This window comes from Mus caroli, unplaced genomic scaffold, assembly GCF_978045245.1.
Source record: "Mus caroli unplaced genomic scaffold, Mus_caroli_1 scaffold_1, whole genome shotgun sequence".
Lineage (NCBI taxonomy): Eukaryota > Metazoa > Chordata > Mammalia > Rodentia > Muridae > Mus > Mus caroli.
The window spans coordinates 186,469,947-186,496,537 of NW_028227256.1; the positions used below are offsets into that span (position 1 = coordinate 186,469,947).

At 41.2% G+C, this 26,591-nt stretch overlaps 1 protein-coding gene across 1 annotated transcript in view; it reads left to right on the plus strand.

Annotated features, from left to right (window-relative positions):
* Ush2a (usherin) overlaps positions 1 to 26,591 on the plus strand; it is a 680,823-nt gene that overhangs the window by 371,110 nt on the left and 283,122 nt on the right. The window contains exon 36 of the mRNA XM_085835345.1: positions 4,928 to 5,090. Within this exon, the coding sequence (XP_085691471.1) occupies positions 4,928 to 5,090 (163 nt within the window). The remainder of the gene's footprint in view (positions 1 to 4,927; positions 5,091 to 26,591) is intronic.

Sequence of the window (26,591 nt, forward strand, 5' to 3'; positions counted from 1 at the left end):
TGTTTTTCTTCTGAATGATACCCCAATAACTATATTCCTGATTAAAAAATGAACATTGAAAACTGTAATTCCCACAATAGGCTTAGATTTCTGTCCAACAGGCAGATTAATCAATTAAAAAATGGGACGTACTTCATCTCTTCGAATAAAGTATTTTTATTTCATGAATCTGATGTAGCTTTCTAAGAATGCTATTTAAATTTTTATTACTATCTGCTTTTGATGCGCACATTTCAGAAGTCTATAATGTGTATCTCTTTCATTGACGGTTAGTAGCATGAAAAGATTGTCCTTTGCATTCCAGCATCATTTTCCATTAGTTAATAGTGTGAGACCATCACAGCCCAGCATAGCATTTTCAGTTTGAAAATAATACATTACACTTTATGCATTTTCCTTGATTAAATGAGTTTAGCCTTTTTTTAAAAGAGAAATACTAGTTATAGGTTTTTTTTGTCAATGTTTGCTAATTTCCTGCCATTTTAATACACTCTGTCTTTGTTTAATACTACATTATATAAATATTACCATGAGAATCAGCTCTTTAATTCAATTGTACTTCCTTACTTTGGATCACACCTTCCATTCAGAGATTGGTTGCTTTCTCAGAAGCTAAAGCCCCACATCGCAGAGACTAAGCTTGAGTCGTTATAGTAAACCATTTACAATCAGAGCCCTCTGATGGATACTCGCCCTTAAAAGCAGAGATGGAAGGAGGCCAGCACTTCTCTATTCAGAGAAAGAGCATGAGAGAGAGAGAGAGAAAGAAAGAAAGAAAGAGGAAGAAGACAAAAAGAAGCAGAGGAGGAAGAGGAAGAAGAGAAAGAAGGAATACAGGAATACATTCTATGAGCTTACAAACTTGTACTTTTGCTCAGGGTAGAGTGTAAATTATAGTTCTGGGTGCCCCACCTCATCTACAACATACTCTAGAAACTTTAAATAAAGGGACACAGCTATCGATCTCTGTACTGAACAGACAGCCGGCAACATTAACCTTAGGAAATCAAATACTACAGCCCCTGATAGAAAGGGAAAGGGGAATTGGATTGTAAAACCACCTCTGCCAGGTCCCCGTCCAGTCCAGTCTACACGCTGACTTTGGAGCGCAAGATCATCTTCTCCACTTGGCACTTTTCTCTCCTGCACTCAGCCTATCAGTATTGATTATTTTGACATTTTGGAGACAGAAATATGCTGTATGGGTTTTTTTGTTTTTTTGTTTTTTTGTTTTTTTTAAATCCTTCACAAATTTAATAGCCTTGTTACCCACACATGCAGGAGGACACTGTCTAGCCCCACACATGCAGGACACTGTTCAGCCCCACACATGCAGGAGGACACTGTCCAGCCCCACACATGCAGGACACTGTTGAGCCCCACACATGCAGGAGGACACTGTTCAGTGTGCCCTTAGATGAACGTGCTTCACTGTTGCCCACGCATGAAGGAGGACACTGTTCACATAAGCAAATGGTTCATAAGAGGAAAAAGGTATGGAATTGGTAAAACAGGGGATTTAAAACTAAGTCATTTGTGTATCAATTGCACGTTCTTGCTGTTTTGATACAATAAGACTCTGATGACTTGATGTGTTTTGTCACCTCAGCCTGACTGAAGAGAGGTATATGGGGTGATTAAGACAAAACTGTTGTTGTTCCCGTTTAATTCCTCTGTGACCTACTCCATTATTGTCCATTTAAAGAACATATTTGACTTTTGAATTATTTCTAATATAAAAAAATAATACTTCAGAGGCTGAAGAGATGGCTGAGAGCTTAAGAGCAGTTGTTCTAAACCTGTGGGCCATAACCCCTCTGAGGGTCAAATGACCCTATCCCAGCAAAAACCATCAGAAAACACTGGATATTTATAGTACAAGATACAACAGTAGGAGAATTACAGTTATAAAGTAACAACAAAAATATGATTAGGGGTCACCACAACATGAGGAACTGTGTCAAAGGGTCACAACATTAGGGAGTTGAGAACCACTGGCTTAAGGGCAACCATAGCTCTTGCAGAGAACCCGAGTGTGGTTCCTAACACCCAAGTCAACCTGCTCACAACTTCCTGAGACCCCAGCTCCACGGAAACCAACATCTCCTTTTGGCCTCTGTGGGCTCCTGTACTCACATGCCCACACACAGACACACATACCAACACATAAATAAAACCAACAAAATAAATCTTTCAACAAAAAAAAATTCTCCTGAAGCTGTTGGAGGACACAGAGGGAGCTACTCTTGACCCAGCGCTTCAGCTCATTCCGAAGCATACATGTTCTATGAGTCCTTAGACTTCCCAACAGCGTTTATCTTTAAAAGATGATGAAAAAGTAAATCAATATTGCTTACCTAAGACTTTCACAAGTGTGATAAGAGTTTTATTATGGATGGAAATTATGTGGAAATGTTTCTGTGCTTTTACGCATATTAGTTTTTAAATTTATTATCTATTTCAAAGGAAATCTTTTTGGTCAGAACTGAGGCAACTTCTACCCTTCCAAGGACCTTTTCCATTTTGAGGCAACATAAATATTTAAGAAGAAGAAAAAAGGAAGAAAGAAACAATCAAAAATCCTTCCTGGTCAGAGAAAAATTGTATAGTTGTCAATTTTTTTTATAGAATAAAAGTCAGAATGTTTATCCAAACACCGAAAGAAACCTAAAAATCTGTTTATCTTGAATTAGCCAGGCATTTGAAATGAATAATATAATTATCTGAAATTATCATTATTTGATTTTTCAAGTGTCATTTCGTTTGAAGCTCTTTTAAGCCCCTTTCTGTACAATGATTGGAACTGTACACATAGTTAAAGAAGCTGCATTATGACAAACGTTAAAGGGATGGAGAGAATCTCTCTGATCTAGCTTTTCATCACTTTTTGTGCATAGCTGTTTGTGACTGAAGCAAGGTATGAGCAGACAGCACAGCCCCAAAGAACCCAGACCTCTCCTCCGATAATGACAAAACACCTGTGATCTCACACTTACTAAAAATGAACACTCAGTCTTTTTCACACTTATCCTCATAATTGGAGAAATGTATTCACCTTAACAAATCAAACCTTCATAATAGAGACCATTTGTCTGCCACAGGAGCTTGCTTGTGTTTGATCTCCTTGTTAGGGGAGAATGGGCTTGTTTGTAGTGTACAACTACAGCCAGGGCTAGGAACAGAGTCACTTGGTAAAGTGCTTTCTCTAAAGGCATGAGAACTTCTGTCTGACTCTCCAGAACCTAGATGTGGTGGTGTGCATGGATGACCCAATCCCAACTCTTGGAAGACAGACTACCACGTTCCCACGAGCAAACCTAGTCTGTTGATCAGTTCTAGACCAGTGATAACAATAGCTGTAGTTGCCTTCTAGCCCCACAAGTTCATGTACATGCGCACCATTCACCTGCACATATAGATAGAGACATGCACACACAAAGAATAAGGTGAAAATTACCTGCATATTCAATAAACTTTGAAAGTCCACATATGAAAGACCACTGGTGCTCAGTTTACCAAGTACTAGCCAGTGATTAAAAAATAATAAAAATGGCCGTGGACCTGTTTCTACTTTCTTGCCAACAATTACATCTTCCTTTGGACACTTTGTTGTTATTGGCCTATTAGTTACTGGACACTTAGTTATTGACCCATTGCTGATCCTTGTCCAGTTTAAGACTCATCTTTATCTCAGAGCCTTCCTTTTGAAGCAATTCATTTTCTGTATAAGCAGATCAACATCCTGTCAGCCTCTGATGTGATTGTTTCTCAGAGAGATTCACTAGGGTACATTTTTTTCTTGGTGCCATCATGATGTGTCCATGCAAAATACAGCCTCACTCTATGAGGAGTCAGAGACAGCTTATGCTGAACTAAATGTGAATGGGCATGACCCAGAAGTGTGGATTCTGGCTGCTCTGAGTGGCAGGTTACACAAATAAATGATTACATCACATTTCATAGTTACATAACCAAAAGGTAAGTAAACAAACAAATCAAATAAGTAAATCCATGCTGTCATCAAATACATTGGTGGGAACACTAGGTAGGCAGGTTATAGAGAAGCCAGAAACGTTTCTGTAGATATCAGATGCTGTCTGTTGATATACTTGGCTTTCAGATTGGTGAAGGCCACTTGTCTGCTCATTGAGTACATTCCCAAGATTTCATTGATGGTCAAGAGGTGTGAATCAGATTCAGACATGGGTGGTAAAAGACTGTTCAGGGTAAAAAAATTTAAAAAAAAATAGAGATAACTCAAGATGATTCTGGCTCTGCATATGCAATATCCCAACACTTCACAAACACAAGGGACCCTAATTAGTCATCCAGGCTCTTTAAAATAGATGTAACTTCTTCAGGGAACTTCAGCTGGTGGTGCCATCTTTTCACACAAAAGAGGAACACAGCTCAGAGCTCAGACAAGAGAGGGGGAAGGGAAAGGGAGGTGAGGGAAGGGGAAGGGGAAGGGAAGGGAAGGGAGGGAGGGAGAGAAGAGGAGAGGAGAGTGTTCTAGTGGCTTTTCCACAAAAGTCTATCCCTCCCATCAAGAAATTGGAAATTTAGGAAAACACATCATTTTTATCTCTCTTTCTTTTACAATGACTTAAAAATCATCTCTAAGCATCTCTGAAAATAGTCTATGGTTATCCACAGCCACGAGCACAAGCTCACTGTGAACCAATTGAAATCCTGCAGAAATCACAATCCAGTGTCTTGGTCAGGAACTGAAATTCTAAGCTTTCTCAGCAGGAGGAGGAAACACACAAGCTCTGTCTAGACCCTGACAAACAAAGGCATGCAGACAGGATGCTACTGCCACAAACAGTTTGCTTCACGGCAAAAAGATTCTTTGAAGAAATATGCTCAAACCACAGCATGCACAAATTTTATTTGCAACCAAAGTAAATCCTTTGTATGCTCACAGGTAGAAAATCGGACTCTAGAAGCTCCTCCGGAAGGCATGGTCAACGTGCTTGTCAAACCTGAGGGATCCCGGGAAGCCCACGTGAGGTGGGATGCGCCTGCTCACCCTAACGGGCACTTAATCTACTCAGTCTATTTCACCGGAAGTTTCTATGCAGATCAAGGTAAATTGTGTGCAATTCTTAGACCTTCAATCACATCAGAAAACTATGTATCTGTACCTGAACATTTGCTTTCAGCCTAATTTTTATTTCCGGATTGTTTTCCCCCTAAAATATCCAACCTATGCAGAAGAGTTAGAGAGGCATGCTCATTGTGCGCATGCGCATGATACCCAGCGCTGCAGTGAGGGCCACAACCAGGGCAGGGTCCAGCAAGGTGTGTATCAACATACAATATAGACGGTTCTTACCCTCTGTACTCAGGTTAGGTTCACAGGACAAAGGGACTTTTGTTTCTGGTATTTAAGCTACCTGTGGTCAACTAGCTGAAATGTTAAATAGAAAATTCCAGAAAGAAAAAAGGAACACTGTATATGGTTTCTATTCCACCATGTTGAAACAATTTCTCGGTTTATTTACTTCTTATCAGCCTCTGACTTTCTAACATAGAAATTAAACATCACCATAGGTACGGACATTTCATTCTACAGTTGGGGGTTGGCATGATCTACGGTTTCAGTCATCTCTGGGTGTTGAGCTAGATCTCTAGCAAGTGAGAGTTTCTGTGTGTCCCTTCCTTGCCTGAACACAAATCAAGCCTAAAATATTATTTGTGAGAAGGCTTCAGCCTTGATTTCGTACTTCACCCCAGGTAACTTGTTTCTGGTTGCCATTTTCATAATTCTCCACTAACTTGGTAATCCGGGTGTGGCAAGTGAAGCAATCCCACTAAAATCAGGGACTAGACAAGGCTGCCCACTTTCTCCATACCTATTCAATATAGTACTTGAAGTCTTAGCCAGAGCAATTAGACAACAAAAGGAGATCAAGGGGATACAAATTGGAAAGGAAGAAGTCAAAGTATCACTATTTGCAGATGATATGATAGTATGCAAGTATTAAATTAAATGAGGGGCTGGACCATTGGTGTTTCTTGAAAATATCATTAAAGTCTCCAATTAAGTATGTTGGGTTCTGTTAGCACAACTCACATAAGCACAGCCTACCAGAGAAGCACTACAGGGTGTGTCTTACTAGAAAATTTTATTTGTATTTTCAGTAACTGTTACCTTTATCACTTTCTCCAAAGAAGGCATGGTCATTTTCTAGGAGATGTTTTAAATATTTGTTTTTAAACTAGTAGCAAATAGACAAGCTCTAGCAAAAAGAAAAGAGAATATCATTTGTTTGTGTCTGTGTTATGTTTGCTTGTACGACTTAATTGCATCCCCAAAATGTATAGAAGCAAAAGAGAGAGAAAAGGAACCTTTCAAAGCTTTGAGGAGGCCATTCCTCAAATTCCGTAGTGTGTCTGCAAGCCAATAAGCAATGCACACTGAATGGACTCTGAGTCAGGGGCTTGGCTGATCCCCTCAAAGATTGGCGTGTCCCTTTTTTATGCAATCAGGGCTTTGATGTATTCTGCTGTGAAGCACTCAGAAGATTATGAGGTGAAGGAGCGATGATCGATTTGAAAAAAAGAAGCAACATTTAGGCCGGACCCATGACAGCCCAGCTCTTTCTAACGGAGGCCGCCGGGTGAATAATGCAAGGACCATGTTCCCCTCCTGTTTAATCTTGCATTGTTTTTGCGGAGAACATTTCTGCTTGCCTTCTAAGTCCTGTCATCTCTGGTTGTCATCCCGTCCCTCAAACCATCAAAACGGTATTAAATGTTGCAAAGCTGGGCAGCGAGAGAACTTTCAAAAGTCAGAATCCATTTGCTAAGCAGCCCTTGTAGAAAATGTATTCTGTCCTCGGCAGAATTTTCCTTCACGTCTTTCCACCGAGAAGTTTACTGATTTCTCCCAGTGGAATCTGCTGGAATTTATCGGTTCATGGTTGGCAGTCACAGATTAAGGTAAATGTCGATCCGTAATGACCCTCTACATGTTAGCATTTCAGTAAAGCTGGGCTTTTATGTCAAAGATATCGGAGAGGGAGCTATTACACATGACAGGGGTGATCAAGGGACTCCAGACCAAGGCAAGCATTATTAAATATTGACTAGTTCCGTGATTTATGTAGAGCTGGAGGAAAAAAGTGACTTTTTAACCATTATATATTCTTCAGCAACGAAAACCAGCCATTTATCTCCTGCTGGTAGTGAAGGACAGAGCGCCTGCATATTTTAGTGGCGGGAAAACCTAGTCTTATAAATGAGATGAACTCTTCTGTGATAACATTTCAGCTTGTTAATTGCCAAAAGCAAAACAGACAAATTGGAAGCAATTACAAGGCTTGACTTAGAGAGTCCCGTGGTGTGCTTTCGACTTGGCGTCAGAGGGGCAAGGCGGGAAGTGGGGGGAGCATCTTGGTTGGAGTCAGTCCCAGGAACCTCCTTTTGTTGGTTCATTGCAAGTCAAGTACAAGGATTTGGACATCTTGTCTGTTGGCTATCGGCAGCCAGGTGGCATTTAACACTGAGGATAGGGAGGTCTGTGTGGCTTCTTAAGAAAGGAATTAGACATTAATTCGTCAAAGTTATAAAAGAGATCATCTGCTTCCTAGAGTCATACAATGCTTGCTGAGTTGTTGGGCAGCTGATTGGTTATTTCCTTGACATGATCAACAGCTCTGATGGCTGCTGAAGAAGAGACAGCAGTCACGATTCCCAAGATGGGCGGAACAGGTGCCTGTACCTGGGCCATTATTTCTCAAGCCAGAACAGCCAGCTCTGTCTGCAGACACTCTCCCAGGATCCTTGTTCCAAGTGGCAACTCCAGCAGTGAACTAAAAACTTTACAAAGTCAGGGACACAGTTTGTAACGACTTAGGGAGCATGTATCAAGAGATTCTCGTTTCCTAAAAGTTATCCTTTTGTCTGGTGGTATTTTCCTTTGAGTCAAAATTTAAAAGACAAAAATGAAAAGCAGACAAAAATCCCAATATGTTCTTGAATCTCAGAGGAAATGGAAATGGAAATGCCTAGTCTCCACCTGTCTGTCTATCTGTCATTTGTCTGTCTGTCTACCTAGCCATCCATGTCTCTGTCTACATATGGTCCTCCATTACATGATTAAGTTATTCTTCCCACACATACATCTTCTCACTCAAATGATGCCAAATTGTGTGCTTATTTCTGGCATAGTATTTGTTTTATAATTTTCTTCCTTATAATCCTTTAGACAATGAAGTTCCAGTTCCATAGAGACTGTCTGATGCTGTTTTTATGAAGGTGGCGCTGTGTTGCCAACAGAGACATTTACACGTTTGTGATACTGGGGTTTTGAATCAATAATAGGACAGTACTTCCTACTGGCCCCTCTGTCTCTCATTTTCTTCAATAGACATGGACATTTGTAGCCTTTATTTTCCCGGACTTTGTTACTAAGTATAGTTTTATATATCTATAAATCATAGCACATGAATTTAGACATTAATGTCACTAAGTAACTTTTAGGAGAATTACCTGCAGCCTTCATTCACTCTCAGATCACTATGATCGGAATCCTGTGGTGTCCCAGCTTGAATTTATATCTGTCTGGTAATGAACATTGGCTACACAGAACTGCAGGTTTTATTGCAAGCATTGTTACAAACATTGTTGCAAGCATTGTTGTAGGTCATTGTCCTTAAAGTACAAGAGTATCAATATGTGGGAAAGACTTGATTAGTTAGACTTTCCACTAGTTTTTTACTAGGTCTATAACACAAAGCACCAAAATTTGGACCCAGAAGAAACCTGCAAATCGGCGAGGTAAGAGGGGTGCCCCAGCCAAGCTATTCTCAAGCATTGGAGGCAAGAACCCAGATGCTGGAAAGACAAACAGAACAGAATTAGTCAGGGGAAGATGTAGGAGAAAGCTGATGTTCTCCATGTTTTAATGGCCTCAACTCTGAAAACACAGCCAGAGACGGACAGAGCAGCACAAGTCAGCAAGAGTTGTAAATTTAAGTAAAGTACTTCTGCACTAGGGAATGGAAGATCTTGTATCTCACCATTTACAGGAAGATTTAGTACTTAGTTCTTGGAATGGCACCTGCTTTGCCTCCTCCATCCCATTTTCCTGGGGTGAAGCAGGTGTGGTTCACTGGTCTGCAGTTAGTGCTCTATTCAAAGTCTCTCAGGAGTGAGTCTCTCACCTGACTTGGGTGAGCCATGAACTCACCGTGATCAGTAGAAAAACCCCTAGTGTTGGTGATTGGCTGCTTTTGTAGTGTTTACTTCGTATGTATTCATTAACAATTTTAATTCTAGGTAACAGGTTTATAATAGCTTCATACATATTTAATTTGTGCTATTTTTAAATAAAGAGAATGTGTGAACTCAATAAAAACAGCAGTAAATTAAGTAACAAAACCTTGGCTCACATGAAACTGGCTTCAAAATTGTAAGTGACTATTTAGCCACATGCATGAAAATAATTTGTGCCAAGAGTTTTGGTGGATGTTAGCAGCGTTGCAGTTTTTAAACATTTTCAACTCAAGTATTATAAAACTATCCAGTTCCCACGATAGGAAATAGAGAGGAACTTCATGAAGAGAAAAACAAAAGGCTCTGAATTACTTCAGGACATTTTTTTTCCCCTCCGATGCCAGCCCTCTGCCACCACCCAGCTTTCTGTGGTCCTCAGAGCGATCCTATTTTTAGTAGACAATGGTGTGTCTTAGCCACACATCCTGCTCTTTTCCTGAGCAGTGATTGTGGAGTCTTCTGTGAATTGTTTAGCTCTTCATTATCCTCCCCTTGAATGGCCTGGGAAGTGATCTCCAGCGCCTAGTGACCTGGCAGACTGTTTTGTGTCTGAGATGTTCTAATTGCTGAGTCCTTTGTGCGCGGCAGCTCAGGATTCATCTTCAAATACTCCTTTCTTCAAATCCCCTATTTGGTGTTGTAGTGCAGAATAAAGACACGAATTTGAGAAAGAGGCTGTGGGTTATTGAGAAAATAGAAAGAGTCTTGCAGCATCTCCAAGGGAAATGTCTTTAGTGTAAATGCGGATTGATAACCTAGTATTGCTATAACCTCGACTTTGGTTTCTGGAAGTTCCACTCCAGACCAGAGACAGGTAGAACACATGAGTTTTATGTGTTATTTCCCCTTCAGGGACACCTCTGACAGGAGGTCGTCTCTCCAAAGAACAAAGGCGAGAAGCAGTCTGAGACCAGGAAATGTCAGGGAAAGAGAAGGAAAGAGTGAGGTTGAAATTAGCAGTAACTGGTGTATCCCTTGCTCAGAAGAACTGACCGCCACCATTCAAAAACAAATAGAAAACAGCAATTTAAACGGTATTATCTCTGTATGAGTATATTTAGGAATGGCTTATAGTCCCATTTTTTTCTTTCTTTCTTTTTTTAATAAACTAAGATTTAAAAAAAATGTTCTGCAATAGATGCCTCTTGTCTTTGCAGGGAATTACATAGATACTTGGTGAGAACACATTTTTCTAATGGAGAATAATTCGGAATGGACACAGTGTTTCAGACTCAGATGGGAAGGGTGACAGAGCCCTAGGACAGGTGCCCAGAGGGTCACAGGGAGAGCCTGGGGTAGATTCCTGTTTCTGCAGGGCCCCTTGCAGGGTTAAATATTCTTTGTCTTTTATGATTTGCCTGCAAGTCCTTCTCCAATGGTTGTAAACAAAAAACAAACTACGAAGTTGCAAAATGCATGTGGATAAGAATGCTTAGAATGCATGTGGAAGAATGAGCCTGGTGTCCCTGGAGTCAGGTGGCATGGGGAATACTGAATTGTGGGAGGGTCTGGCTATTTGGGGGTGATTTGATGTTGAGTGAGGAACAAGGCTTTCTCAGCCTACAGAGCCCCTGCCAGGGGGAGCTGCCTTTCATATTAATGGAATTTGCCTCCAGCAGAAGACAAAGGAGGGGTGCATGAAGGAGCTATTCTCTCCTCTCCTGGGCTCCAATCAGCTCCAGGAGACAAGAGTGCCTGTGTGGTCCACACCCCTTCAAATGCTCCTGCCCCGTGACTTCCTCTGCCTAGGGGTTGCCAGTCACCAGGAAGGGGCTGTGACTAGTCAAATGCTGCAGATCTCAACAAATATGAAAAGAACTCTCGGAAAATGCAGAGTGTGGGTCAAGGTTACCTAGAGAGATACAGTGATTTTGCACGTGATCTCCCCCTTCCCATACCCACTCTCCCTCTCTCTCCACACCAATAAACTCTGTTTTTAAAAATATTACAAAGCGAAAGGAGATACCGGATCATTTGTTTTCTTGGGCAGGTAAAAGAAAATAATGATCCCTGGAAATTCCTTCCTCGAGTTACAAGGAGACTGCGGAAAGGCTGGGGCAGTTCGGAAAAGGGCTGCTTTGTTTTATCGTCCCTGGGGCCTGTTTTTCACTGTGGAGGGAGCTGTGTATTTTCTAAGTCCTGCTGGCAAGCCATGCAGTATATCTGACAGGCTGCCCCCAGGGAGGGACTGCAGTGGGGGAATTGTTCCCGGGATGCAGGACTGCTTGTAACTTGGAATCCCGTCGGAGAACTTTGTAGCTGTGTGTCCGTCAGTGGGAAGATGAAAGAGGCCACTTCTTTTCAAGCAATTTGAATTCATTTCCCCATAATGAGTTGGAGGGAAGGGCAATCAGACTTAGCTCCACTGAGGAGCTGTGGAGTGAATTTTCCAGGGTGGAAGGAGCAGGGCTGAGGAGTACTTTCTCTGCCTGGCAGCCACTGCTACCATTACTACCAAATAATGACCTGGCTTCTTGTCAGTCTGTCTCTTAGGGCTGTTTGTCCTTACTCCAGAGTCTATATTTTGAGAATATAAAGTTCAATAGTATACATCCAGATCCCAAGTTTTACAATAAAACTCTGGGGTATGACCCCCTAACGGCCAGGAGAAGAATGGGGCAGCCATGATAGTCCCTTATACAACTTCCCATCAAAGGCTGACAAGTGACAGGTGAAACTATGTATCCATATATGGGAGACAAGTTTGACTGCATAGTTCCTTCCAGAGATAGAGAAATAAATGAGGATGTGGTGGGTGATCCATTAGCTTGTAGACACCAGGACAACAGGCCAGAACCTTCCTCCTTTACCATGTGAAAATGAAGGACTCTTAAAGGCACAGTCATCTGGCTTAAAAATAACTGCGTGTTGTTTGCAAAAAAATCTATGTCATTTTAAATTTTTGGCTAGAGAATGTATATTTAGGGCATATATTGACATTCCTGACTCCACATCACGTTGTGGCCAATAAGGCTATTGAAATATATTATTGGGACAGAGCCTTCCATAAGAATGGAGTTAAGCATTAATTTATCAAACTTGTTTTAGAATTCATCTCCCCTCAACCCTTGTGCAGCAGCTTATTGGATTTGTGTCTTATATCTAATTGGCTGTTTTCCTGACATAATGAATGAGTGTGCCTGAGCCATCATGTCTATTGAGGCAACAACACAGTGATGGTTTATGTAAATAGGCACCATGGACCACACCCAGAGTCACTGAACTCAGCCCACAGATACCCCAGAGGGTGAGCAGGCCACGGTCAAGCTCTCACTTGGAACTCTGCCTGGCACCATCATACTGGAGCATGCTCATTCTAACTCCTTCCAGGGACACTCAAGTAAATCAGCGCACCCCACAAAATGCCTATGCCTTTGGCATAGATGAAAAAGTAAAATCCCTCTTTCTGTTAAAAAGGAGAAAAACTTAAACCATTGAGCAACCCTCAGACCTTGTCTGAGAGACGTCAAATCTGTCAGTCATCCAGGAAGCAGACGTGCTAGAACCTGTGCTGGCTCCACCACTCATCTCTTTGTACTGGGTCCACTTATTTCCCTATGGTTCCTGTTCAGTACCTGTTAAATGAAAGAGCCCCATGGGTGCCTGCTCATAGAGATTTGAGGAACACGAGCATTCCTATGAAGTTTAATAATATGAGTTTTGTAATGAGGCATTCTTCAGCAAATAACTTGCATAAATAAAGGTTGCCTATGAAATGATTTCAGAATGAAGTTGGAGAATTACTTATACAGGGAAAGAGAAAAACTCTACCAAGCACCTTTATCCAGGTTCTATGACGCATACCTCCTAGGGCAGGGAATCCCTTCTCCGAGTCCCAGATTTCCTTTGGCAGGACATGTGTAAATGGTGAAGGGCTGCTCCCCCATCTACAGGCTCATGAGAACCGAGAGTCTTGTTCTCCTGGCTGCAGAACTACATGAGTTTACTTAGTTCTGATATGGAGAACAGCCCACTTAAAAACAACATTTCCCAACTGTATGTTCTTAAGGAGTTAGTTCACTAAATTATTAGTGACACAAAATCTAAGAGTCTTATGTAATGATTTTTAAAAACTCAACTTTGAATAGTTTTCAGAAGTTTGAGTTTTTAATTTGTGGACATTTGCCAAAAAAAAAAAATCACATATTTTTCTAGTCATATAGTTTTAGAGAGATATGGAAAGAACTTTTTTTACTCAAAAAAAGGAGAAATTTGAAAATACAGAATCGAATTCAAATATTGATTTATTTGTCCATATGACATCCTGGCATTTAGCTTGTCCCACAAAGCAAGAGAGAAGATGACGGGGCTGGAGAAGCAGTGGGGAACTAAAGTGTAGTCCCTGTAGAGAGGGGCTCCTAATGTCACAGGAATGGTGAGAATTAACCAAACAACCATTCAAAAGTACAAGATTACAAACTTGAGAGCAGTTAAGCCAAAATCATGTGTCACTAAGGTATTTCATAATGACGAACTTAATATCCATTTGAGGATCAGGAAAGGTCTTCAGGCCAATGACATTTAAAGTAACTGGTACAGATGATTAAAGGCCAGCCAAAAAGAAGATCCCAGAAGGAATGCATCTGTGATGTTTGTAAGATGGATAAAAGTATGGGGGTTTTAATACAGACAGACAGACATAGGTAGATATATAGATAGGTAGGTAGGTAGATAGATAGGTAGATACATATATACATACATACATACATACATACATACATACATACATAGAATGATCATACAAAAGAATAGATCAACCGATAGATAGATGACAGATACATACATACAGACAGATAGACATAAATAGGTAGATAAATAGATACATATATACAGACAGACATAGATAGGTACATGCATGCATACATACATACATACATAATGCAGTCAGACAGACATAGGTAGATAGATAAGTAATGGATACATAGACACATAGATAGATATATTGGAAGATAGAGGATAGATACACACATATATGCATATGTAGATATGTAGATACATAGGTAGGATAGATTGATTAGATAGATAGATAGATAGATAGATAGATAGATAGATAGATAGATAAGTACACAGATACATAGATACATAGGAAGATAGAGGATATGTTCATATATACATATGTAGATATGTAGAAACGTAGATACATACATAGATATATAGATACATAGATACATACACACATCTACATAGATATGTAGATACATAGATAAATAGGTAGACACATACATAGATACATAAATACATACAGACAGACAGATATAGGTAGATATATACATAGGTAGATAGATAGATAGATAGACACATACATACATATATACATACTTGCATACATACCTAAATAGGTAGATACATAAATACAGATAGACAGACAGACAGACAGACAGACAGACATAGGAGATATCTAGATAGGTAGGTAGATAGATAGGTAGGTAGATAGGTAGATACATACATACATACATACATACATACATACCTGCATACATGCATACATAACTAAATAGGTAGATACATAAATATAGAGAGACAGACATAGGTAGATATATAGATGAAGAGAAAGAGAGAGAGAGAGAGAGAGAGAGAGAGAGAGAGAGAGAGAAATATATTTGAAATTTGCTGTGAGGATTTCTTGGGTTTCATACCTAACAAGGCCACGGGAATGTCTCATCAAATCATCCCATGTGCACACATGTGCACACACCTACATCACACACATGCACTATGAGCTAATATAAACACAGCAAAGTATACTAACAACACCCTTTGCTGGGGGTTAGATTCTTGAGTATGTCCACATATTTCCTCATGACTTCCAGCTTTTAAATTTTTTCTAAATTGCAGATTCAGGAACTTTTAGATAATTTATTGCTTTTCATTGGCATAATGCTTTCAGGAAAAGCCACATCAATTCAGATGCCTTCTGGCCGTGTGTAAGTATGCCCATCTAGCTGTAACCATGCTAATTTGATAGGTAAAATGAGAGATTGCTTTAGTTTTCTTTTTTTGTTTTCGAGGCCTTAAAACTCGATCTGATATTCAAGGCAGCTTAAGTATTATGCATGAGGCTTAATAGTCATTCTAACATTATGTATTTTACCCAACTTATTTTTGTATGCTTATGAGATCTGAAATGGTGCTCTAATTTTGGCTAGTTAAATATTTGCTTATTATTGTGTGAAGCATATTCTCTATCCAGAGCTGGAGCATATGTGTGGCTGGACTTGGCTGAGTACAGAGGAGATTGAGCCTCAGAGCTACACTGCTTCTGGCTTCTGAGGTGCTTGTCCCCCTCCACCCCCCATCTGTCTGACAGATTACCCATGTGCTCAATTAATTTGCTGGTTCTCACAGCTAAAACCTTTTCAATACTTTTATATCTTTAAGTAAAGTTCTACCTCACCCTCCAGCTCATTATGCGTTGTAATTGAAGATCTCGATTCTCATATGCATATTCTCCTGACTGCATGTCAGATTAACTTGAACAAAATACCACAGGTTTGTTTAATGGCTTCTCTCCCTAATAAATTTATTGTCGAGGAATTAAAATCTTTAGATATGTCTCACCTGCTGAAATGTATCATCATTCCATTCATTTAAGTACTTTATATCTTCCAGTAAAGTTTTGTAATTTTCTACATAAAGAAGTCATATTTCTCATTGGGGTTTTGTTCACATATTTTTCTTTTTGTGGTTGCGTTCACTTATTTTTATATAGTGTTAGCGGAAGCACTGGTGTCACGGTGGTGTCTTAGAAGCACGCTATTCTTAACACCAGCCTTTTTGCATGTTTATAAATCTCTGGGTTAACCATTTTTTTCCACCTCTCTGAAGATAGAAAATATGCTTTAAAAAACGCACTCTGGGTGACTTCATTACATGATGCCAGTTAGATACCACCCTAACATGGAGTGAATAGTCGTTTGAATACAAAGATCTCAAGCTCAAGCCTTTACTGCAGATATAACCATACAATTTACACACACCCCAGCAGATATAACCCATACAATTTACATACACCCCAGCCGATATAACCCATACAGTTTACATACACTCCAGCCGATATAACCCATACAGTTTACACACACCCCAGCTGATATAACCCATACAGTTTACACACACCCCAGCCGATATAACCCATACAGTTTACATACACCCCAGCCGATATAACCCATACAGTTTACACACACCCCAGCCGATATAACCCATACAGTTTACATACACCCCAAGCAAATAATCTGTTCAATTGTTTGTTCATGGTAATTAGTTTCTGATTATTAAAATAAATCCAGTATGAAAAGATTACAATTTATATCTACTTGTATAGACTGAGACCACTAGAGTTTTACTTTCCTAATTGTTTTAAAAGCAAAAAGTCAGATGGACAAATAAAAATATCTGTAAAAGTATGCCCCTGGTATTCTATGTCATAAAAATCAAGTTGGGGCTATGGAGGGTGAAGCAGAGAATGGGGACAATGTCCCTGAATGTCCATAGGTTATACATCATGATGAATAATAAAAAGATCAAGATTGTACCAATGCACATATATCACTTGAAAACATATCATCTCACATCTGCAGAGCAGCAAGCATCAGTTACAAAGATGCCAATAGCTTACCCAGCAGCAAACAGATATGACAAGTACAGAACAAACGGCAACAAAATGTTAAGATATCAATGTGTGTCTTCGGAGTGTAGATATTTTAGCCTCTTTTCATAGTTTCTGGTATGTTTCATGAGGGCACGAACACACACAAGCACACGTGCACATTCATGTGCGTGCATTTATGTGTGTACAGGTATATGCGTGTGTGCAGGTACACACATGTGTGCATATACATCTAGGGTCCAAAGGGAACTTCAGGTACAACTTCTCCAGTGATATGCACTTGATTTTTGAAGAACAGGGTCTCTCACTGGCTGCCGACCACGTGCAGACATCTGCTAGCTTTGGTATGCGCCACCATTTTTTGGCTTTTTAAATTTTTTACCTTTCCTTATTGTATGCGTATAGTTGTGTGGGTACCTGGGTTCCATGGTTCGCGTGTGGAGACTGAACTCAAGTCTTCAAGACAGAAAGCACATGCCTGGCTTTGTTCATATGGGTTTGTGGATCAAATGTAGGTCTTTGTGCTTGCAAGAACTTTACCCACTGAATTATCTACTAGCCCTTAATATGCTCCTGAATTTGGCGTTCCACAGTGGTAAAAACAGGGGCTGAGTGGAAGAGAGGAGGCATAGGAGGGGTGAACATTTACATTAAATGAAAAAACTGTTAGATGCTTTTGGTGCCGTGAACTGCCAGGTTTGTCTCTCCCGTCTCAGCTTATACGTCATGTAAATAACAACAAACATTTACTGACCAATTCACTAATACGGTGGGCCTGCCAGTCCATCAGGGTGATGACATTTTGAAGTTGGCCTAGGAAAGCTGAAAGTATGCCATCTGTCAACCCCTGCCTTCCATCAAGTTTAGAGTGGCATATCTTCCCTGGCGTGGTGGCCAAGGGTAGTGGCTTGTAGAACTTTAATGCGACTTCTTTTGGCTAGCTCAGCATTCTTGAAAAAATTAATAGATTTTTCAGCCTGTGATGGAAAGGGTTAAATAGCACCAATTCATTACTGCTCACAAAAGGATTTATTTTGTTCTCATAAATCAGTTTTATTCCACATTTTTATTTTTCCCCTGGGTGAGCAACTCCAGTTGAAATCAATACAGGTGCAAGTGACACAATCAATCTAGATATTTGACTATGGATTAGAGATTCCCCAGCACTGCTTTTCAGTCCTTTCCTTCCTGATCATCTCCCTGGAGAATTGCATATTCTTATTGGCATCTGTGAGTTATGGATGTGTTTAAAAGGCAGATAATTGTTGTCATCATCATAATCACCACTGTATACCAGCGAAGGAAGCCCCCGAATGAGCAGAGATGGAAAGATACGGACTCTGAATATCTCGCTGCCTCATTAAACTCTTGAGATCTCTCAATAGTTTTCTTCAAGTGAGGTTAAGTTTTAAAAATAACGGTTCTTTTTAACAAAAGCCTAGTCACTTGTAGAAACAAGCTACATTCTTAGGGCTCTGTGAAGCACGTGTATAAACCTGTCCAATGGCAGAGGTGTTGTCTATTTTTGTACATTTATTTTAGAACTGTACTGCACCGACTTCTCTGGGTTAACAATGAGAAAACAGCTGAGGAAAGTTAAACATCTCTGAAGGGATTCAAGCTGGTTCTTTTCATTCTATAATTATCCAGGCTGCGAAGACACCATCTGTGGGACTGAACAGAGAAAGGCAGTCCAACTTTAAATTGCAGAACAAAATTGATTAAGTTGCTGCTGGAGAGGCCAACGTTTATGTAGCAGACTCTCTTTGCTTTACAAACAGATTTATATCATATGACCTTTACACGCACTTGGTACCGTTTCGGAGTTGCCATTGTGACTACTGGTTCATTTCTAAGCTAGTTTCTTGCACAGGTTAGTTAAAGCTCTTAGGAGCTCCCTTAAAAAAAGGTGAAACAAGGCAGGGTTTTGTTTCCTCCTTTGCTTCTCTTCTTAAATCCGAAGGCGAGAGTAGTTCTGCACTTCCCACTTGTGGCGATATTCTGATATTCTAGTGTAGCATAGACTTTTTTTTTAAAGATTTATTTATATATTTTATGCATATGAGTACACTGTAGTTGTCTTCAGACACACAAGAAGAGGGGCATCAGATCCCATTACAGATGGTTGTGAGCCACCATGTGGTTGCTGGGAATTGAACTCTGGACCTCTGGAAGAGCAGTCAGTGCTCTTAACCTCTGAGCCATCTCTCCAGCCCCAACTTTTTTTTTTTTCTTGTCTGAAGTTATCTGTACTTTCCTTTGACATTTGAGCTCTCCTGTACTTTGTTTTCCAGAAGTAAACGAATACTATTAAAATTTACTTAATGTAGAAAAAGAGGGGAAATCCTACCGCTAAATAATGCCTGCTTACAAACGGTGAACTTCCTCTCCAACCTTTAGGTCATGGTGGCGTTTTCACAGGAACAGTAAAACATTCAGTCTGTGAACAGGAAGGACAGGAACAGAAAATTCAGTGTCTGGGCAAGTTTGACAGAAGGTAGAGTTGTATGCTCGCGGTTCCCCAGGCGGAGTGGCCCAGAAAGGCACGCCAGACAACAGACACTAGAGCAGCACCCCTCCCCGCACCGCCCCTCCCTCCACGGTATCAGGACACAACTCTTAGCGGCCCTAACACCACTGCGCAGCGGCCCTGGAGAATCACAGCTCTGCTTCTGGAGCCCCAACAATCTTAGCGCTTTCTAGAACCACCCCAGCCATTGACTGTCTCCATCAAGATTTGGAGTTCACAAGTGGAAACATCTGAATAATGAGGTGATAGCCAAGGGCGGGCCCTTGACCTTCCCTCCTGGCTTTTCAGTCACAACAGACCAACAAGCAAAGTGAAATCCTCTTGGATCAAAATTATATTCCCGACCACTGGAGTCCTGCTAAGTGGGAATCATGCTATAATGTCGCAGTCTTTCTCTTGGTAGATGGTGGCCCATCACTCTGTCCTTACAGTTTTTAGCATCAAACTATTTCAACTATCTTGTGTACTTAATAAGGGTTTGGTTTTTGTTTGTTTGTTTGTTTGTTTTATTTCTATTTCCAGAGTGTCTCTGTGATGTTTTCTTTCATCTTTTAAGGCTCATATCTCCCCACCCCAAGCTACACGGTTGTTTAACATTTTTACGTTCCTTGTTGGTGCTATGAACACCCAACACACTCTTTCTTCCTTTAGGTGTTTCTTGCTTAATGTGTGGGCAGCTCTGATGCTCTGAACAAAGCCATCTCTGGCTTTTAGTTTGTCTTGTACCAACATGAACCTTGACTGTTCTCAAAGCCCTGCACATTCTTTTATGTATCTGCAGCTTGGGAGGATGGAGTAAGTAGAGATTATAGAAAGATGAGTTGGATAGAACCCTGTGGAATTTAGTTCACATCTAGGGTGTGAATGCTCTGGGGATGCTTTCACTCTGTAACCTCCCATCATGTTCGAGTCCTAGATTCTTGTGTTTTCAGTCAGTACAGGATCTACAGGACAACTAGCTCTGACGGCTTTTCCACCTCTGAGGATGTTTGGCTGCTCTCTCTTCAGAACGGCAAGGCTAAGCGTGGTCTCGGGATTTTCCTTAGTTTCTGTGCCTGCTCTGCGAGCAGTGAGCCATTGTGTTGTTCAGCACAGAACCTCATCTACTTTCACAGTTATGTGTCAGAATGACCCTGTTCTTCCTTCCTCTCTCCCCCCTTTCCTTCCCTTCCTCCACCACTCCCTTTCTCTGCCCACCCACCCTACCCTCTTTTTCTTTCTATAGGGTCTTTCTGGATAGCCCAGAACCCCTGTATCTCACTTTATAATGCAAGTTGACCTCAAACTCACAATGGTCCTTTTGCTTCAACCTGCTAAACAATGGAATGACATCATGTCATACCATGCCTGGCTACTCCCCTTCCATCCCCTTTCCATAACTGCCCCATAAGAACCTGCAGCTGACTTGTTAATATTATCTTTGTTCTCCAGTTTTCTTCCCATGGGGTTGGGCATCTGGGAAGGGTGGATGACTTTTGACAATATTGAATCCATCACCCTTCCCCCTATATCCTTTTCAAATTTCATGACTGATTTCCAATTCTCTCCAGCAAATAATTTGCATCCACATATTTAGAAACTGTGTGTGTGCACAGACTGGAAGGTGCATCAGCAACCCCCAGTTCCTAGGCTCGTGGCTTTGTGAAAAGCCTTTCTCTTACAGTATTCAAAATCTGTGACTTGCTTCTAACCAGTGAAATAGAAAAAAAGGATGTGGAAAGTGACCACTGCGCTCATTCAATAAGACTGGAAACCATCTTGCTGGGAGATATAAGAGGCCATACTGGGGAGACCCAGCCATCCTGGGGAGACCCAGCCATATTAGGGAGACCATCACTGGGAGACCCATCCATATTGGGGAGACTCAGCTATACAGAGGGGACCCTCATGGGGAAATCCAGCCATTCTCAGGAGACCCAACTATATTAGGGAGACAAAGCCATACTGAGGATTTTCACAGGGAGACAAAGGATTAAAACCTCACTAACAAGCAGCCAGTGACTGACAGCAGCCTCTGGTCCAATGCTAGCAAGAAACCAAGACTCTCAGTCCTGGCATCCAGCCAGGTCCAAATAAAACCAACCTATGCAGAAAGGGCACCCTTAGTACCTAGGAATGTTGCTTCTCACCCATCAGCATTTTGATTGTCCTGATTTTGAGATCTTCAGCTGAGGAGCTGATGAGACTATGAAACCCTACACATGGGTATCTCTGAGCTGCTGCCGGTAACAACCCCGGTCCATGGCAGCAAGGCACAAGAAGTACAGGAGCCCTGACAGCATGACCCTCAAGGAAAGCAGATAGCAGTCCTTGGGAAAACCATACAATCCCCACCTGATACTACCTCCCCAGACAGCTGCTGTGCTCAAGCTGAGGACGCTTTGCACGCACATATAAATGCTCACAGTAAAGTCTAAATTCTGAGCATGTTGTGAAACTGTAGTTGGGTGATGGTTAGTGCTCTGGGATCAATAATGGCAATAGGATTTTCCAGCTGATCACAGTGGCGGAAAGGGTTAGGCACCTGTGGTATCTACAGAAAGGCTGCGCAGGAACTCTCCTGGTGGTAAATAGTCCTGTGTGTGCCCACTGCTCAGTGGGGAAGCTGGAAACCACTTTCTGTGACTGGGACTCATTTGCCCAAAGCACCCTTTCATTTGTTCATTTGGAATGTGTTGTCTAAGATGGAAAGAAATCTATCAAAGTAGGACAATAAAGTTGACTTCTCAGATTATATAACATAGTTGAGAAGAGCAGTTCCCATTTTCTTCATCTCTATGTCGTTTAGTAGGCTTTGCATTGTGGGTGGTTTTAGTTTCACAGTACCATGGAGAACGTCCAGAGCTTTAGCCTCAGCTTATGTCTGATGTCACTAACGTGGGGCAGAAAGCTATCGGTGTTCTTGCTCCAAACCTGTCTCTGTTGCTTTGATGAGATACTGTGTGTGTGTGTGTGTGTTCCTTGTGGTAGAAGTGTCACACTGCAGAGTGACTAATTTAAAGTGCAATCAGAGAGGTAGACCTTTTTACCTGATGGCAACTAATTAAAGCTACATAGACTAATCACAGTAGCAGTCAGAAACGGACACTATCCTTGGAGGACGGTGATTCCCAGGCAAGTTCTTTCTTCCTCTTTTGAAATGTTGTGTTAAAAAGAAAATAGAGTAGCGGGCGGGATGTAAAATGAATAAATAATAAAATAAAACAAAACAAAACAAATTTCACATATCTAGACACATGTTAGATTACAGAGTACAGTACTGAACTCCTTCGCGAATAAATGTTCTCTTTCAGACTGACAAGTAATTTAAATTCAGTGACTAACTTTAAACACAGTAGGGGTTACTCTGATTATTTCTTTCTGTCTCCAAAATAAAATACTGCTTTTAATATGGAGATGTTATGTTTATAGATCTCAATAAATGGGAGTACGTGATAAAGGGGGAGAATAGTATGTGGAAGGGTTTGGGTGTAGGGGGACAAGAGGGGAAAGAGAAATGATGCATACTGTATATAATTAATAATGATGAATTATTGTAGTATAATGTCAAAGGATAAAAGCTATGTGCTAAAGGTACTGACTGGTTGGCCAAGCACTTGCCTATGCATGAAGCTCTGGATTCTGTCTCCAACATGGCATAAACTAGGCATGCTGATACATGCCGGTGATGTCAATAGTGTGGACATGCAGGCATAAGGGTCATATGTTCAAGGCCACTGTCATGACTTCACAAATCAAAGACTAGCTGGGGTAAATGACACTTAGTTAAAGAAAGAAGGAAGATGGGAAGAGGATAATGGAGAGAGGAATGAGATGAGAGACACTGGGAGAAAAACAGACTAGGTATGTAGTTTCAATAAGGATTTCGAGTGGTCACATGCTTAGCTCCAGGTCGGAGGTTGCTGAGTCCATATATAAGTTACAAATGAACCCCCAGCAGCTTTGACAACCCCTTCTACTCAAAGACCTATAGAACTACGAGACTGAGAAAATACACTTTGTGGGTACAATAACCTAAAACAGTATCTCAAAAGTGTCTCAAAAATGAAGAAACAGCAAAAGCTTAAACACTAGTAATGGCTATCGAGAGTGTCCTAGCTCCCCGCATGCCTGTGGCAATGCCTGCGATCCTGGCCACCACAATCTGCTGTAAGGCCTTTCTATGCCTTTTCCTTTAGGTACTGGCAGAGCACAAAGGGATTAGGATGGACGAACCACACCACCTCAAAAATCAAGACCTCAATATGCTAAAATATACAGCTTTTGTAGCTGGAAATAGGAAAATTAGTTAACACCTTTTCTGCTTTAAGGTCTAATTGGATTCAGACAAGGGCCGGTGCGGAGCGGCACGGCACCGGGTGAGACACATGAAATCACCACGACAGAATAGGATTCCGTTTGGTTTGTTCGCTGTCATTTCTCATTATCATCTGTTTCTGGAGAATGGATTCATGTTGTGCCGTTTTCTGTTCTTGTTACAGTCTTTGTCACATGAATAAGATATCAGGATGTTAATGCTCGCCGTGCAGTCCCCGTGTGTGAGGGCACCGCACAACCACACTGACCTTTGCAATATTATGGACTCTGATTGGTGGTTTGACTCACCTCCTTCCTACAAGTTAATAAGGCTGTAAAAAGGAAGAGAACAGAAATGGCCAGCCAGTCAAATTATAGAATATTGAAAAGGTCAGAGCGGCACTGTACAGAGGAAAAAATTATGGAATATATGGTGCATTAAAATTTTTGTGACAATGAACATTACGAGAATGAGGAAGGATACCTACGTACGTGATTTCAATCAAGAGAATCCCATAGGATGGTGTCCCAGGACAATAACCGTCTTTACATCCTGAATCTGACACACAAAAGCAACACCCACTACATTGGGTCTCACTGAACAAAATAATTGCATAGGAAATATTCTGCTATTAAACAAAGAAGAGTATTGACGTTTTCTCCCTAGAAAATGCCCATTGATTCGGTTAGTGTTTTAGCCGGCGTTCCCTTCGAAGCTAGGAGCAGCAGGTGAACCTGTCGGTCTGCTGTTGAACCTCGTGACACAGACTTGGGCTATTTCCTCCTCTCTTGGTCTGTCTCTTTGTCTATGTCTCTGTATCTCTCTCTCTCTCTCTATGTCTCTCTCTTTCTCTCTCTTTCTTCAGAATAAAATTGGAAGGTAAAACCGGATGACTTAACACGTCTGAAGACTCCTCAAAACTTGGATAGCCTGAAGTAGCTAGAGCCATTCCTTATTTTTAAAGATTGATTGATTTTTATTTTTTATGTGTATAAGTGATTTGCCTCGATGTGTGTCTGTGCACTGTGTCTTACCTTTGCCTAGTACGTAGGAGGTTAGAAGAGGGTGTCATATCTCTAGGAACTAGTTGCAGTTAACTAGCCACAAATGGTTTTTTCCCTTTATGTGATGGGGGGCCTGAGAAATGACTCCGTGATCAAGAGGTCATGCTGCCCTTCCAGGGAATGGCAACACAGTTCCCAGTGCCCTCCTGAGGACCTCAGGAGTGCCTGAAACTCCAGCTCCGAGGAAACTGTTGACTTCTTGTCCTTTGCACACACATGCATATAACAGCACAGAGAATACACATACACATAAAACAATAGCAATAATAATATGTCACTTCGAAGATCTATATAAAACTTGTTCCCTCCTTGTGATGTAATATGTCTGTTTCCACTCCCTGAACCATGAAGGAGAGAGACACAAAAGGAGAAGAAAACACCAAGTCAGAAGTCGTGAAGTTACTGTCATCATAGCTACCACAGTCGTGAAGTTACTGTCATTCTAGCTACCACGATGATAGCCTATAACTCATTTTGAAGTTCTTTCATGCATACATTAAAAGTTCTCATACAGCAGTTGTATTAGACTTTGTAGCTTTCAAAGATAGGTCTTGTTTATATATCAACTCTGTGTGTGTGTGTGTGTTTGTGTGAGTGATATGTGTATATACTATACTCTTTCTTTGTATAGCTAATTTACTAATGGAATAAACATTTTATAGATAGCCTACATCCAGAGTCAAAAGCTTTTTTTTTTTTTTTTTTTAGATAGGAAGCCACGTGTGGTCCTGCTACTTTTAGAAACAGAGGAAATGAACTGTGATCATTGCCCTAAGATTGCCCTAATTGTTGGAGCCAGAGCAGTGGTTCAGAAGTTGAGAGCACTGACTGCTCTTATATAGGATCCAGGTTTGGTTCCCATTTCCCACTTGGTGGGTCACAACTATCTATAACTCCAGGCATCAGACTCTGGGCATCAGACACACACATGGTGCACAAACATAAATACAGGTAGAGCACTCATACACATAAAATAAATACATCTTTAAAAATAGCATCACCACAGATAACTAACTCAGCTGGTGGCTCTTAGACTTCACAGAGTTGATGAATCAACACGTCCGGTGATTTCTGCTTCCTGTACTGATCTCCTCCTCACTCAGTAGGTTTGCGTGGAACTCAGTCGTGCACATATTTATGAAATGGCCCAAAGTGACTCCAAAGTGGATAAACCATGGATTACTGCTAAAAACAGCCCATTCTACAAAGACTCTGGCTCTCCCGGCTGCTCTTGAAGTCCAGTGCCTTGTGTTAAGCTAGAGCAGTGTGGATCGGAGAGGCTCTGTTAAACATTGCAACACTGGGGTTCAGAGTACAGCAAACTCTGGTTCCCAAACCCAAAAACTTACGGGGACCCACTCTCCCACAGTTACTCCCTCCCATGGAGCCTGGGTCACCCAAGGCAGAGCCAACAGGAAGGGAGGACTGTGGTGGACTGCTTATCACCTTAGGCTTCCTGGCTTAGTTTTTGAGACTGACCAAAGCAGACCCACCTGTCCAGCCCACAGGAAACCGTGTACAGGCAGAGGAAGACGCTAAAGCACGGCTCAGTCCAGAGGTGCAATGCTGGGCTGTGCATTTTAACAACCTGCTCCCTTTATCTGGGAGCCCAGAGTCATGAAGATGAAAGAGAAAGGGTAGCGTGGGGTGGCGGGATGAAGAAGGTACTCTCATCTGTAGATCCACATCAGGTTTTGAACCAAGGATTTTTGAGCTCTGGAGAGTGGAAATCCTGGCCTTCACTCTCGGTCCTCTGAACTGAACCATGTGTTTGTGGAGGCACGAGGGAAGGTTGTACTCACTCGGCTGCAT